We start from the raw sequence: 13,665 nt of genomic DNA on the forward strand, positions 1-13,665 counted from the left end.
CTGCCTCCTGTTAGATGAGCAGAGGCATTAGCTTCTCACAGAAGCATGAACCCTATTGTAAACTGCGCATGCAAGGGACCCAGGTTACACGCTTCTTATAAGAATCTAATGTCTGATAATCTGAGGTGGAACAGTTTCATTCCCAAACCATCCCCCCACCTCCATCCATGGAAAACTTGTCTTCCACAAAACCAGTCCCTGGTGCCAAAAAGGCTGGGGCTGCTGATTTAAACCATTTTTTCCAAATCTATTTGAATACGTGAAATCTCTCTTCCCTCCACTACTTGGAAACACCATTTGAGAAATGCCCCAATGCTGTGTATGATTTATTCACCATCTTCAACATCTTGCACACTTAGAAGGAAGAAGATATGTGTACACATAACATATCAAGAATTAATACATATAGAGAATATTTAGAAGAATAGCAAAAAGTGTCAAATTAAGTAAAAGACTTTGAAGTTTACAAACAACTCCAAATGTGGTCACTAATTTTTCCATACACATTTGTCTCACAGGCCTCTTTTCCATGACATTACTTTGGCCACCATTATGGGAACCTCTGTGGGGATGGGGAGCAAAGGAATTCTAACTTTGTGAAAGTATGTGAGAATTTAAAGCCAGTGGAAAGGGAGGAGATATGAAAGCAAAATCAAATTTGAAACATAATCACAATGAAGATTGGTGGAGCTTCTTATCAGTAAAACCACCTCTACACTCACTTTATAAAACCTTTCACTTACCTTTTATGCTACTTGAAGTTCCACAAATTGTTCATTTGGGTAAAAAGGAAGCCTATTCCGAAGAAGGAAAAAAAGTGTTTCCCAAGGGCAATTTGACATCACAGAGAAAACAGGCTTCTAAGTCATAAAAGCCACAGTAGGTTTTAACTCTGCGTACTGGCTGCATGAATTGAGCAAGTTATTCACCTATAAAATGATGATGAATTATTCTACTGACAACAGTGTTTGGAGAATAAAATATATCAACAATCTCTACAAAGTCAGCACTTCCTAAATAGCAGTTCTATATTCTATCATTTTGGGTATTAAATGGTCATTCTAAAATAGTCATAGAATACCCAGACAGATATCCACATATCAGAGTATATTAAGTCACCACAAGAGGTTGCTTTCCTTGTAGCAAATGACTAAGTTCAGTCCCTCAAAAAGAACCAGAATTTCCTTTAGTAAAAGTAGAGTTATCACTTTGCTTCTATAAGTACTTTCTTTCAGAAATAGGTCCTAGGCTAGGAAAAGGGAAGCAAAGCTTTCTGGGTGAAATGGCTCCACAGAATTTAGTACCTTAGAACCTTTGTTCGGTTACATTGGGAGTTAAGTAGACTTGTAGTTTGGCCTGGAAATCTGACCAATAATCCCTTTTAAAATCAGATAGTCTACTTTGGACTTCTTCATGAAGATTTGTGGAAAAATATCCTATCTGTAAATTGGCATTTGTGTAATAGTCACATGCATCTACATTTATACACTATTAATATATCTACAAGAAAGCAAAAAACAAAAAACAAAAACAAACAAACAAATCTCCCCCAAAGAAGAGACTTGGAGCTTAGAGATAAAATGATAAAGGCATGTGGTTGATCCTGGAGTTGCCTAAGTGGCTGCCTTCAGGGAAAGGCTTTTCTAGGAAAAGTAAGACCCTCGTGAAGTAAAGGGTTTACAATGTCTTTGTCTTGACTCAAGTTATCTTTGAACTCACATACACAGAAGTTGCCAGCGTAGAACTTTGTTACTGAGAAACTGCAATTCCCAGCTCTGATCATTAACAATCCATACTGCTTTGCATATTCTCCAATGAATGTGTCTTTCAGTCTGCAAGATTGCAGAAAGCAAAGTCATGAAATTATTCAAATTATCACCCTGTTTTTATTGATAACATCTTTAGAAAAAAACTGGCATGACTGCATCCTTCTAAATCCCAAATAATCAAACTGAATGAAGGTCTAATGGATTTGGTCTAATTGGATTTCATGGAAATTATAAGTTGTGCTACTCTGAGTAAGGATAATGTGTTACTGTGAATAAGGATCATCTGTACTCTGGGGACTCACATCCATTTGGGCTGTCTGTCCCACAAGGATCTGCCCCATCTCTTGTTTGGCCAGGTGAACCTCCAAAGGTGATGCCTACCTTCGCCTTGGCCCACCAAGGCTCTTCCACCTCACCACGGGCTCCTTCTTGGTCACCATAACATCACCAAAGACTGCAGAGTGTCAAGTAGTCATAATCAGGGATTACTTTTAGCTTTCTTCCCATTTTAATTTTTAAGAGTTTACTTTTTATTTCCAAAATTACTACCTCAGTAAAATATCCTTTAGTTATTTTTAATTCTAGGCTTACCATAAAATTCCCTTTTCATCAAATAGTTCTCCCTCACCACCCCTACAAAAATGAAAGAATATTTAAATCTCACTTGCTTTCTCTGAAGGCTATAGATTTCTGTTCATTTTCCTGAAAGTCATAGTATTTTCAGTTATGGCATGCAGAATTCTAAGAAAGCCCCCAAGATTCCCACCCTCCGGTGTACATACCTGAGGGTGTACCAATTATTATTGGTACCTGTACCAATTATTCAGTCAAACACTAATTGGTACCAAAATATTGGTACCGGTACCAATTATTCAGTCAAACACTAATCTGGGTGCTGCTATGAGGACATTTTGCAGATATAATAAAGGTCCCAATAAATCAATTGGCTTGAAGATGGGAGAGTATCCTTGATGGGCCTACCCTAATCGGATGACATTTTTAAAGAGCTCGGGCTTTCCCAATAGAGAGATTCAAAGTGTGAGAGAGATTTGTTGTGAGGGAGATTCTCCACTGCTGGCTTTGAAGATGGAGATGGCCAAGTGACAAGTAATGGATGGCATCTGGGAGCTGAGAGAGGCCTCTGACTCACAGCCAGCAAGAGAACAGAGACCTCAGTTCAGCTTCAAGGAACTGAGTTCTGCCTAATACCTAAATCGGCTTGGAGGAAGATCACAAATTTCAGATGAGAAAGCCCCAATCAACACCTTGATTTCATCCATGTGAGATTCTGAGCAGAAAGCCCATCCATGCCACATACAGAGCTGTGAGCTAATAAATAGGTGTTGCTTTGATCTGCTAAATTTGTGGTAATTCGTTACAAAGCAATAGAAAATTAATACACCTGTGTTTGTTTTATTAACACAAGCAAAGCATAAAAAAACGCAGGAGCAAAATGGTGCATCTTTAATTTCAAAAAGTTAGATTCCAAAAGCCTTTACCAAGTGTATTTCTTTTCAAATCTGAAGTAATATTCCAAAAATGACTAATATGACCTCTCCAGAATGGGAAGGTGATGACACTATTTTTTTTGAGATGGAGTCTCGGTCTGTCACCCAGGCTGGAGTGCAGTGGCACCATCTCGGCTCACTGCAACCTCTGCCTCCTGGGTTCAAGCAATTCTGGTGCCTCAGCCTCCCGAGTAGCTGGAATTACAGGTATACACCACCACACCCAGCTAATTTTTGTATTTTTACTAGAGATGAGGTTTCACCATGTTGGTCAGGAGAGTCTTGAATTCCTGACCTTAAGTGACCTGCCCACCTCAGCCTTCCAAAGTACCTGGATTACAAGCGTGAGCCACCACGCCCAGTGGTGATACATTTTTGTTTTTACGTATTCCTTGTTTATATTGATAAAAGTGGGCAGTAAGTTGAAAATTTATTCAAATAGGATTTAGTAGCTGCAGCTTTCTCCTATGGCTTCTGCAGCTTTTGTAATCTGGCAGTGCACATCTGCTATATTATCTAAATGTTTCCTCAAAAGGAGAAACACTCTTTAACAACTTATCACTCTAGTCTGTTGGTCACCATTTTCCCTCAGATGCTCACAGCTCCTTCTGTGGGATCTGAAGATATGACTTCCATGACACTTGATCAGTATGTCAATGGGTATTGAACCACTCTTGAGCTCTGATCCCACAGTTCAGTTCCCATCAGTGTGACTTTATGTGTGTCTTGGTGGTGGGAAATGTGATTCTTTCATCTACTTTCTCCATTTTTTTTTTACTCAGAGGAACTGTGCTCTAATTGGAAAATGGATTGAAAGCTTATAAATTTCCTTCAGTTTTAACTTTTCTCCTTTGGTCTTTTTCTTTTCAAATGACTTGAAGGTGTATTGATAAGCTTCTATGAGAAAATGAAGGGTTGAACAAATTGAACATGTATGACTGAATGAATAGATTAATACATAAATGATAAATTTATTCAATAATTTGAATGAAATCAATCGAGAGGCACTGAGAATAAATTTGTGTCCTATAAGTTAGAAGACCTGAGTTTGAGATAACTAGTAGCTCTATTATACGGGAGAAATTACTTAATCATCACCGGACTTCATTTTCCTCATTTGGAAAGCAATTCAATCATACTAAACAGTCTTTAAGCTCTCCTTCACTTATGAATGTATGTTTTAAGCCATTTAAGATGTTAAATAATGTCACATCCCGTGGGACTTCTGTTTGTTGTTCTATTCGAGCATGTTAGCTCGTGTCTATCAGAGTACCTGCTGCCTTTCCACAGCCAGTTCTCTAGATTATTTTTAATCAGTCAGTGCACACGTGGTCAATATTTACTCAATAGCATTCAGGTCTCTCACATTCCACTAGGATTCTTGATTAATTTTATTACTTATGCCAAAAGTATTATCTTCTTAACTATTTTAGGTCCAAACAGTTTTACCTTTTATCCTGGCATTTATATATAAAATAAAGTTTCATAAGGCCGGGCGAGGTGGCTCACGCCTGTAATCCCAGCACTTTGGGAGGCTGAGGTAGGCAGATCACGAGGTCAGGAGATGGAGACCATCCTGGCTAACACGATGAAACCTCGTCTCTACTAAAAATACAAAAAACTAGCCGGGCGTGGTGGCGGGCGCCTGTAGTACCAGCTACTCGGGAGACTGAGGCGGGAGAATGGCGTAAACACGGGAGGCGGAGCTTGCAGTGAGCCGGCTCGCGCCACTGCACTCCAGCCTGGGTGACAGAGCGAGACTCTGTCTCAAAAAAACAAAACAAAACAAATTGGTTTGTAGTCAAAAGAAAAACTTTTTATAAATCAACCGATCCTGTGAAGAAACTATGAAAAATATCCTCTCTTTCCAAAAAAAAAAAAAAAAATTTAGGCTATCAATATACACACATAAAGAGATAAACTCCGATAAAATGGGTAAGTAAAATTCACTATGATAGCAAGTTTTAGAGAACAAGCACGGGAGTTAGTCGACCTGGCCCCTTAAACAGATATCCTCCCTCTCATCCTCTGTTATTTCCTGTATAATGTTAGTATCATTCCTGCCTGACTCTCACAGATTTATATGATTCCTACTCTGTACCAGGTGCCTTACTGGGTCTTAGTGGTAAAAAGATGAACAAGACTAATGCAGCCCATTGAGAAGCTATCTGGAAGTGAACATACACGCAAACTAATATTTGATTTAATGTGATAAGCATTGTTGCTGATCATAGGTGCCAGAAGAACAGCAAAGAGTTATTTTTTCCTCCAAAATTGTGGAAAATGTTTATTCCTGGTATGATGCAATATAAAATAAACAGCATCACCTTTGAAGTATTCTTGCCAAATGAATTTAACCAAAATCTAATCGAGACTTCAGATCTAAAGAAAATCTAAAGGTAATCCAATTTATAGGAAATGAGGGATATAGAAGAACAAGTTAAATAATACCACAGGAAAGCATTCAGACAAGTCCAGAAAGTAAGATTTTCTAAAGGACGATTAGCTTGATCTCTTCAATGGTCAATGTCACTAAAAACTCAAAAAGAAGCAGGACTCTTTTAGATTAAAAGGGATTAAAAAGGCATAACAACCAAGTGCACTACACGGTCCTCAATGATGTCCCGGCTTTTACAGACCATTTGTAATTATAATGAAACCATGGAGGGAATTTGAAGATGGACTGGGTATTAGATGATATGGCAGAAATATTATTTATTGTTTAGGAGTGTTAATAGTATCATGGTTGGCCGGGCGCGGTGGCTCAAGCCTGTAATCCCAGCACTTTGGGAGGCCGAGACGGGCGGATCACGAGGTCAGGAGATCGAGACCATCCTGGCTAAGACGGTGAAACCCCGTCTCTACTAAAAAATACAAAAACTAGCCGGGCGAGGTGGCGGGCGCCTGTAGTCCCAGCTACTCGGGAGGCTGAGGCAGGAGAATGGCCTAAACCCAGGAGGCGGAGCTTGCAGTGAGCTGAGCTGAGATCCGGCCACCGCACTCCAGTCCGGGCGACAGAGCGAGACTCCGCCAAAAAAAAAAAAAAAAAAAAAAAAAAAAAAAAAAAAAAAAAAAAAAAATCAAAACAAAACAAAAATAGTATCATGGTTATGTTGGACATATCCTAATTGTTTATAATAATGATTTGGTAAAAAGACGTGATGTCTTATTTCACATTAAAATACAGCAGTAGAAAAAAATAAATGAGCCAAATATGGCAAAAGTGTTAACAATTGATGTAATAACATTATATATATATATATATATATAAAATATGGATGTTCAATTATACTATTCTTAGTAATTTTTTATATCTGAACATTTTCATGATAGTTAAAAATAAAAGATAAAAGATAAAAATAAATGAGATAATAGATTTAAAATCACTTCGTAAACTCTAAAGTGATAGATAGATAAAAGAGATAATAAAGTGCTGGAGAAAGGTGGAATGGTCCCTCTTCAAGCATATGTGCCACCTTGCACCATGCTGCTAAGAGAAACCATTCCTGACTGCCACAAAGAGGCCACCAAATGCCTCTAGAATAGAAACCAGGAGCAACATTAGGATTCCTAGATCCTGATTTTTTTTTTTTTTTTAACACATCTTCTCAGGCTAAGATGATGTTGAACAAAATTAAAGACCAACAACTTTTTGCAGGGAAAGGCAGGCTAGAGCAGCTTGAACTTGTCTAAGGAGAGCTGAAAACCTGCAGCATTACTACCTGAGAGTAACCAGTGGGCCCTTCCTTTTTGCAGGACAGTAGGATTTGGCACCCAAAGAAGGTATCTGAAGCCATGGATGATTGCCGTTCTCATTGTGTTGTCCCTGACAGTGGTGGCAGTGACCATAGGTCTCCTGGTTCACTTCCTAGTACTTGGTAAGTAAAATTAAGGATTTCACTCTATTTGATTTTATTTTTTGGCAAAGCTTCATTTACATATATGTAAATGTAATTTCATCTAAAAAATTGCACATTTGCCTGCAAATTTTCACAGAGTATGTTTAATTGTTTCAGTCATTTCATCAATAAGCAAGTACTAAATGCTTATTATATGTGACTACTTTTCTGGATGCTCAGGATACAGCTTAAACAAAGTAGACGGATTTCTAATTTCCTTAGAACTCTCAATCTAGATTTGTGTGAGAATCTACACAAAAAGATGAAAAATTGTAATTGTCTGAAACTTACTAGTAATTATAATAAATAACTCATCACTTATTATACATTAAAATGAAAAGCTATGATAAATTAGTTATTAAAATTGGCTCTTTTACTCATGAACTATCATTTTCTGTCCAAGCATTTCTAAGGCAAAAGAAAAGCATTTGTCTAATAAAATAAGGAATTTTAAAATGATTGAAAACGTATAGTATGACACAATATTATCATTTATTTTTAGAGAAAAAAATTTACTCTTTCCAAAACAATATTCGGGGAGTATATTTTTATCAATAAATATATTTGTAATTATACAAATAATGCACTTCAAGATCCTCTTTTTATATTGAGTCTCTTTCTGAGAACACAAGCCATTTATATTTTTTGACAAATCTCTACAATGTCACTCTCACATGAATGTATGTGATAAATAACTCAGGCTGCTCACTTTAATGGTCTTATCTGTCGTCACCTTCCACAGACTAAATGGGGGAGCAAAGACTCTATTTGGAGCCTTGAAGGGCTTAAGCTTATAGTCCTAGGCCTTATATGACAACCCCAGCTGTAGTTTATACCATTGGCAAAAGATTCTCAGGTCTGTTTATTTGGTTGCATAAAAGCCCAATGAGAGTAAGGTTTGATAACAGTATGACTCATATGGATAAGTAATCAGGAAGTCCAAAAAAATATTACAAGGTCCAGAGATTTCCCACTTAAGACATATGCCTTCCTCATATCCCTGTTTCTTTCCTTAATTTGTAGTCTAGAAACCCACTGCCTCTTCCCTGAGCCAGGCTTCTCAAGGATTTAGGTTGTCTTGTGTTTTTTCCATTCTCTATCTTTAACTCTGTAGCTTTCTTACCCCCTCTGGGCCTTACTCCTCAGACTACGAAATTCCTTAGGAGTCCCAACTACTTTCCTTTCTTACATTTCCTAATAGATTTATCCCTGTTGCACACTAGTCTCATCTTCAATCTCAAGACAGCTCCTCTTTACACTTTCTTTTCAAGTTTTTCTTAGTGTGCATGACTGTCTTGTTACAAATCAAAATTCACAAGGACGTTCACTTATCTCTACTTCCACCAGAGCGTATGGTGGTACACATTTCAACTCAGCAAGGAGCAATGTAGCAATGAAATGTTCAAGCTCTACAGCTAGACTGTCTGGATTTAAAGCTTGGACAGGCCACCTACTAGTTATAGAACAAGTTACTTAAAGCCTCTGTGCCTTAATTTTCTTATCTGTAAAATGAAGGTGATACCAATCTTAGAGAGCTGGTGTGAGGATTAAATGAGCTAATTCATGAAAACTGCACAGTACTGTGCCTGGCATATTGTAGAAACTCAATAAATGGCAGTTACTGTAATTAATATAAAACATTAATTTTTTTAAACAAAATTCCATTATGAAGGAGCCCAGGGACATATTCAAGACTTTATATTGGCCCCACTGCAATTGGGTTCTGAAATCTTTGTCCAAACCATTTAGTTTCCTATTTTTCATTTCCATTACAGAGCAAAAAATGGAGTACTATCGTGGCTCCTTTAAAATTTTAGATCCACAAATCAATAACAATTTTGGGCAAAGCAACACATATCAACTTAAGGACTTACGAGAGATGACCGAAAATTTGGTGAGTCAGGTAAACTTCTTTTTATCACCGAATAATGCAAGTGGAAGGGATTTTGTGGATCATTTCTCCATTTCTAAAAACATGATTTTCAGACCACCCACATTAGAATCATCTTGCAGATTGCTAGGCCCCATAGCAGACTTGCTTAATCAGAGTCTGATGAAATGGGTAGGCGGGGAGAGGGGAGTAAGGGAATCTGCATGTCTAAAAAATGGGCGATTCTAATAAGCCCCTCTTTCTAACTCAACTACCTTATTTAAAGGTAAGAGAATTGAGGCCAAGATATCCTAGCCCATTTCTTCCCTAATTCCACTAAGTTTCCCCAGTAGAGAAGCTTAATCATACCAAAACTAGTTTTTATAAGTCCACACACTTTTTTGTAAGACTACATTTTAAGATTTTGAGTATTTTCAGAATTTACATTCATCTTGTAAATATATTGATAAAGACAAAAAACTCAGACTTTTTTTGTAGTAATCAAGTCAAATGCTAATAATTTTGTTAAAGCTAAAGTGCAAGAATGCTCCCAAAAAGAAAAAAGCACACTCAGTTATATAATCATTCCACTCAGAATGCCATGAACTCTCACTCGATAACTAGGTTCAAAGTAATTTTTCTGACAAGGAAGCACAGAAGCAGAGAGTTATTTTAAAAAGAAAGAAAGGACAAATGTGTTGGTTTGTTTTAGTCAAAGAACCATTTTTAAGACACTTTCTTTCTCAAATCATTTATCTTTTCTTCCTGTGATCATTTGCTCTTTGTCCATAGTATACCTAATGGTATCATATTTACAATAATATCGTGGAGTTTATAATCCCTATTTTCAGTTAACATTAAATCATGTACAGTTTTTAAATTTTGTGGTTTCATCTTTCCCAACCAATAATTAATGTCTACAGATTGATATAGATTCTTCATTCTTTCACATGCAGAGCATCTTATAAAAGAGCATTTGCAATCAATTCTTGAGTTATGCTAGGATGAACTTGGAGCCTGCACCTATACACCCAAATACGTCCTCTACTCCTCCAGTCCTAAGTGACTCCACATAACCTCCTCAATGTAAAAAAAGAAAACTCTTAACTTGCTTTAGTTAAAAAGATAAACACATTCTTTGAATGATGGAAAATGTTACAATTTACTGGGAAATTTTGAAATTTGTTTAATTGATGTTTTATGGCCAACACTACTGTTACTGTTGTTGTCGTAAGTTAACTAAGCAATTCTGTCTTCACTGAAGTAAACGGACAAGAATGCAATAGGTCTAAAAGAAGTGAGAGAAATGCAGAGGTGCATGATGAACAGAAACTCTATTTAAAAATGGACTTTTAAGTTTCAGCTAAGCATGTGCTCCTTCAAAGGCTAAGACTAAGTTAAATAAGGACATATTATCATCATGGGTACCTACAAGGCCCTTCTCTGGTTGTCATTATTTATTTATCCTCCTTTATCACCATAGCATAAGCGCTTACCCTCCCCCTTGCAGGCAACCATTCTATGTTTCATGTGGTATTCTTTTGTTTGTATTCATTCTTACAAAAATATGTTTTGTTGTTTTGCATGCACATGCTTTTAACTTATATTTTGTGTTATAAATCACTTTTGTTTCACCTCTTTTTACTGAGAACTTTTAAAAAGATCTTTGTTACTATATATACCTTTAGTTTATTGCTGTTAACTGCTAATTCATAGTGTGTATCTACTATACTTTACTTGCCTGTCATGCCAAGAAATGCCACACTAAACAGACTCCTACTTATAGACCTATGCAAGTACTTCTGGAAGCAGAATTATTAGGTCATTGAATGTACATATACTTAATTTGACCAATTGGTGCAGGTTTGCTCTTCAAAATGGCTGAATCAGTGTGCACTCCCATCTATAATGCATGAGGATTTCATGTCCCCACATCTAACCAACACTTAGTATCTTAGTATGTTTAGGCTACTACAACAAAAAATACATAGGCTGGGTATCTTAAACAATGAACACTTATTTCTCATAGTTCTGGAGGCTGAAGATTCCAAGATGAAGATGATCAAGGATCTAGCAGATGTCTGGTGAGGGCCTGCTTCCTGGTTCATAGAACACCACCTTGCTGTGTCCCTCATGGCAGAAGCCATAAGAGAACTTTCTTTTGTAAGGACACTAATGACTTTCATGAGAACTCCACCCTCATGACCTAACTATCCTCCAATGATCCCATCTCCTCTATCATCACTTTGAGAGTTAGGATCTCAAAATATAAACTTCAGGGGAACATAAACATTCAGTCCACAGCACTTGATATTATTTGACTTTCTGAATTTGCCACACTAATAGGTATAAAGTAGTATTTTATCTGTGATTTACTTTGCATGTTCTAATTACTAATGAGTCTGTGCATTGTTATGTATAATTATTAACTTTTTGGACTTTCATTTCTATAAACTGCCTATACATATTCTTTGCCTATTTTTCTGGTAGACTTACTTTTTTACCTTATTTGTATTGCTTTGCAGAAGTTCTTTACATTTTCTAGATATTGATAGTATGTTGGTTGTAGACACTGCACTTATCCATTCTGTCTTCTACTAATATTGACCATGTTGTTCTTTACAAAACAGAAATCTGTAACTGAGATAATCATTTTTTCACTGTTTTGCCTTATGATTGTATTTTGAAGCTTTTCTTTAAGAAGTCCTCCTTCTCTTCTAAGACATAAAAATGTTTTACTATGTTATTTATTAACCTTATAGTTTTATCTTTTACATTAGGTCTCTAATACATGTGGAATCCACCTTTGGATGTGAGGTTAGGTAGATTCAGTTTTTTAATTAATATAGTGAGCCAGTTTTTAAATATAAATAGCTAAAATATCTTGGCTTTTCCTAATATGTGATATGATTATTGAGCTCATTGCATGTATTTCTTGACACCTGGGTCTTGCAGAAGAGGAAACATGATCTGTCTCCTCAAACTGCTTCCAATCTTTTTGGAGAGATGTGAGTAACACACACGGAATTGAATATCATGACGTGATGTAATTAAGGGCTAAATTATACATTGAGGACAGTAAGTATAGAAAAACTTCAAAACCAGACAAAGATTCCCATGGTCAGAAAAGGCTTTATATTATTTTAACTCTGTTTAAATAAGACAGGTATTTTTCTCCTCCCATCCCCCACTAAGTTAGCTTTAGAAGAATTACAGGAAGAGTTTATGCCTCATCCTGAACCACACCTGTTTATTGTTGCTAAATCCCAATGAATACAACCAGATTCTTCTCTCTGTCCTATATGGGTGCTAATTAGACAACCAAGGAAGACAGGTGGCAGGTCCTGTTCTTCCTCTCTTTGGGCTTTACTGATTTGAATGCAAATTGAGATGCAAAAGTAAAATGAGTTCATATTTAGATACTGCTATAATCCATCCCTGTTCCCTGATATAGTGGAGCAGATATATCTCATCTCTCATATCATCCTTCAGAGAAGAGTCCATTAATCAGACATTACTGATGTCTGATTACTGTGGGCTGGTCATCCTGCAGGCAGAGAAGCATGGCATCCAGCAGAAGCTGAGAGCATGCACTTTGAGGGAGGGAAGGATAAGCCAGGAATTTATGCTGAATGAGCTGGCTAAGTATACATGTTCAATAAATTCTAGTGGAAGTCACAAATACTTATGAAAGGAGAAAAATGACCATGTGCAATTGAGCTTTATGCCTCTTACTGTTTTGCATGTTCAAAAAATGGTGGCCTTAGCGTGATCCAAGGGTGGAGTTTTCAGCCATTTGATGTTAAAAGGTGAAGCAGAGGACACAAAACCCTTACTATGCATCCTCTGTGAGTCAGCCAAAACCAGTCTGGACTGCTAGCTAGATTAACAAAGAAAAAAAGAGAGGGAAGATACAAATAAGCACAATCAGAAATGACAGAGGTAACATTACAACCAATCCCACAGAAATACAAAAGATCATGTGAGACTATTATGAACACTTCTATGTAGATAAACTAGAAAATCTAGAGGAAATGGGTACATTTCTGGAAAAACACAATCTTCCAAGATTTAATCCGAAAGAAATTGAAACCCTGAACAGACCAATATTGAGTTCATAATTAAATCAGTAATTTAAAAAACCTACCAACCAAAAGGAAAAAAAGGCCCAAACTAGATGGATTTACAGCCAAATTCTACCAGACGTACAAGAAATAGCTAGGACCAATTCTAATGAAGTTATTCCAAAAAATTGAGAAGAGACTTCTTCCTAAATCATTCTATGAAGTCAACATTACCCTGATGCCAAAACCTGACAAAGACACAATGAAAAAAGAAAAATTACAGGCCAATATCCCTGATGAACATACATATAAAAATCCTCAACCAAATACCAGCAAACCAAATCCAGCAGCACATCAAAAAGTTAATTTTCCAAAATCAAGTAGTCTTTATTTCTGTGATGCAAGACTGGTTCAACATATGTAAATCAATAAATGTGATTTACCACATAAACCAAATTAAAAACAAAAACCATACAATTAGCCAGGCACAGTGGCTCACACCTGTAATCCCAGCACTTTGGGAGACTATGGTGGGCAAATTACTTGAGGTCAGAA

The 13,665-nt window shown here is 36.8% G+C and overlaps 1 protein-coding gene across 1 annotated transcript in view; it reads left to right on the forward strand.

Moving 5' to 3' along the window:
- TMPRSS11A (transmembrane serine protease 11A) overlaps nucleotides 1–13,665 on the forward strand; it is a 61,729-nt gene that overhangs the window by 14,827 nt on the left and 33,237 nt on the right. Inside the window, exons 2-3 of the mRNA XM_010365548.2 lie at nucleotides 7,034–7,155; nucleotides 8,952–9,070. Coding sequence (XP_010363850.2) covers nucleotides 7,034–7,155; nucleotides 8,952–9,070 — 241 coding nt within the window. The remainder of the gene's footprint in view (nucleotides 1–7,033; nucleotides 7,156–8,951; nucleotides 9,071–13,665) is intronic.

This window comes from Rhinopithecus roxellana, chromosome 2 (genome assembly GCF_007565055.1).
Source record: "Rhinopithecus roxellana isolate Shanxi Qingling chromosome 2, ASM756505v1, whole genome shotgun sequence".
Lineage (NCBI taxonomy): Eukaryota > Metazoa > Chordata > Mammalia > Primates > Cercopithecidae > Rhinopithecus > Rhinopithecus roxellana.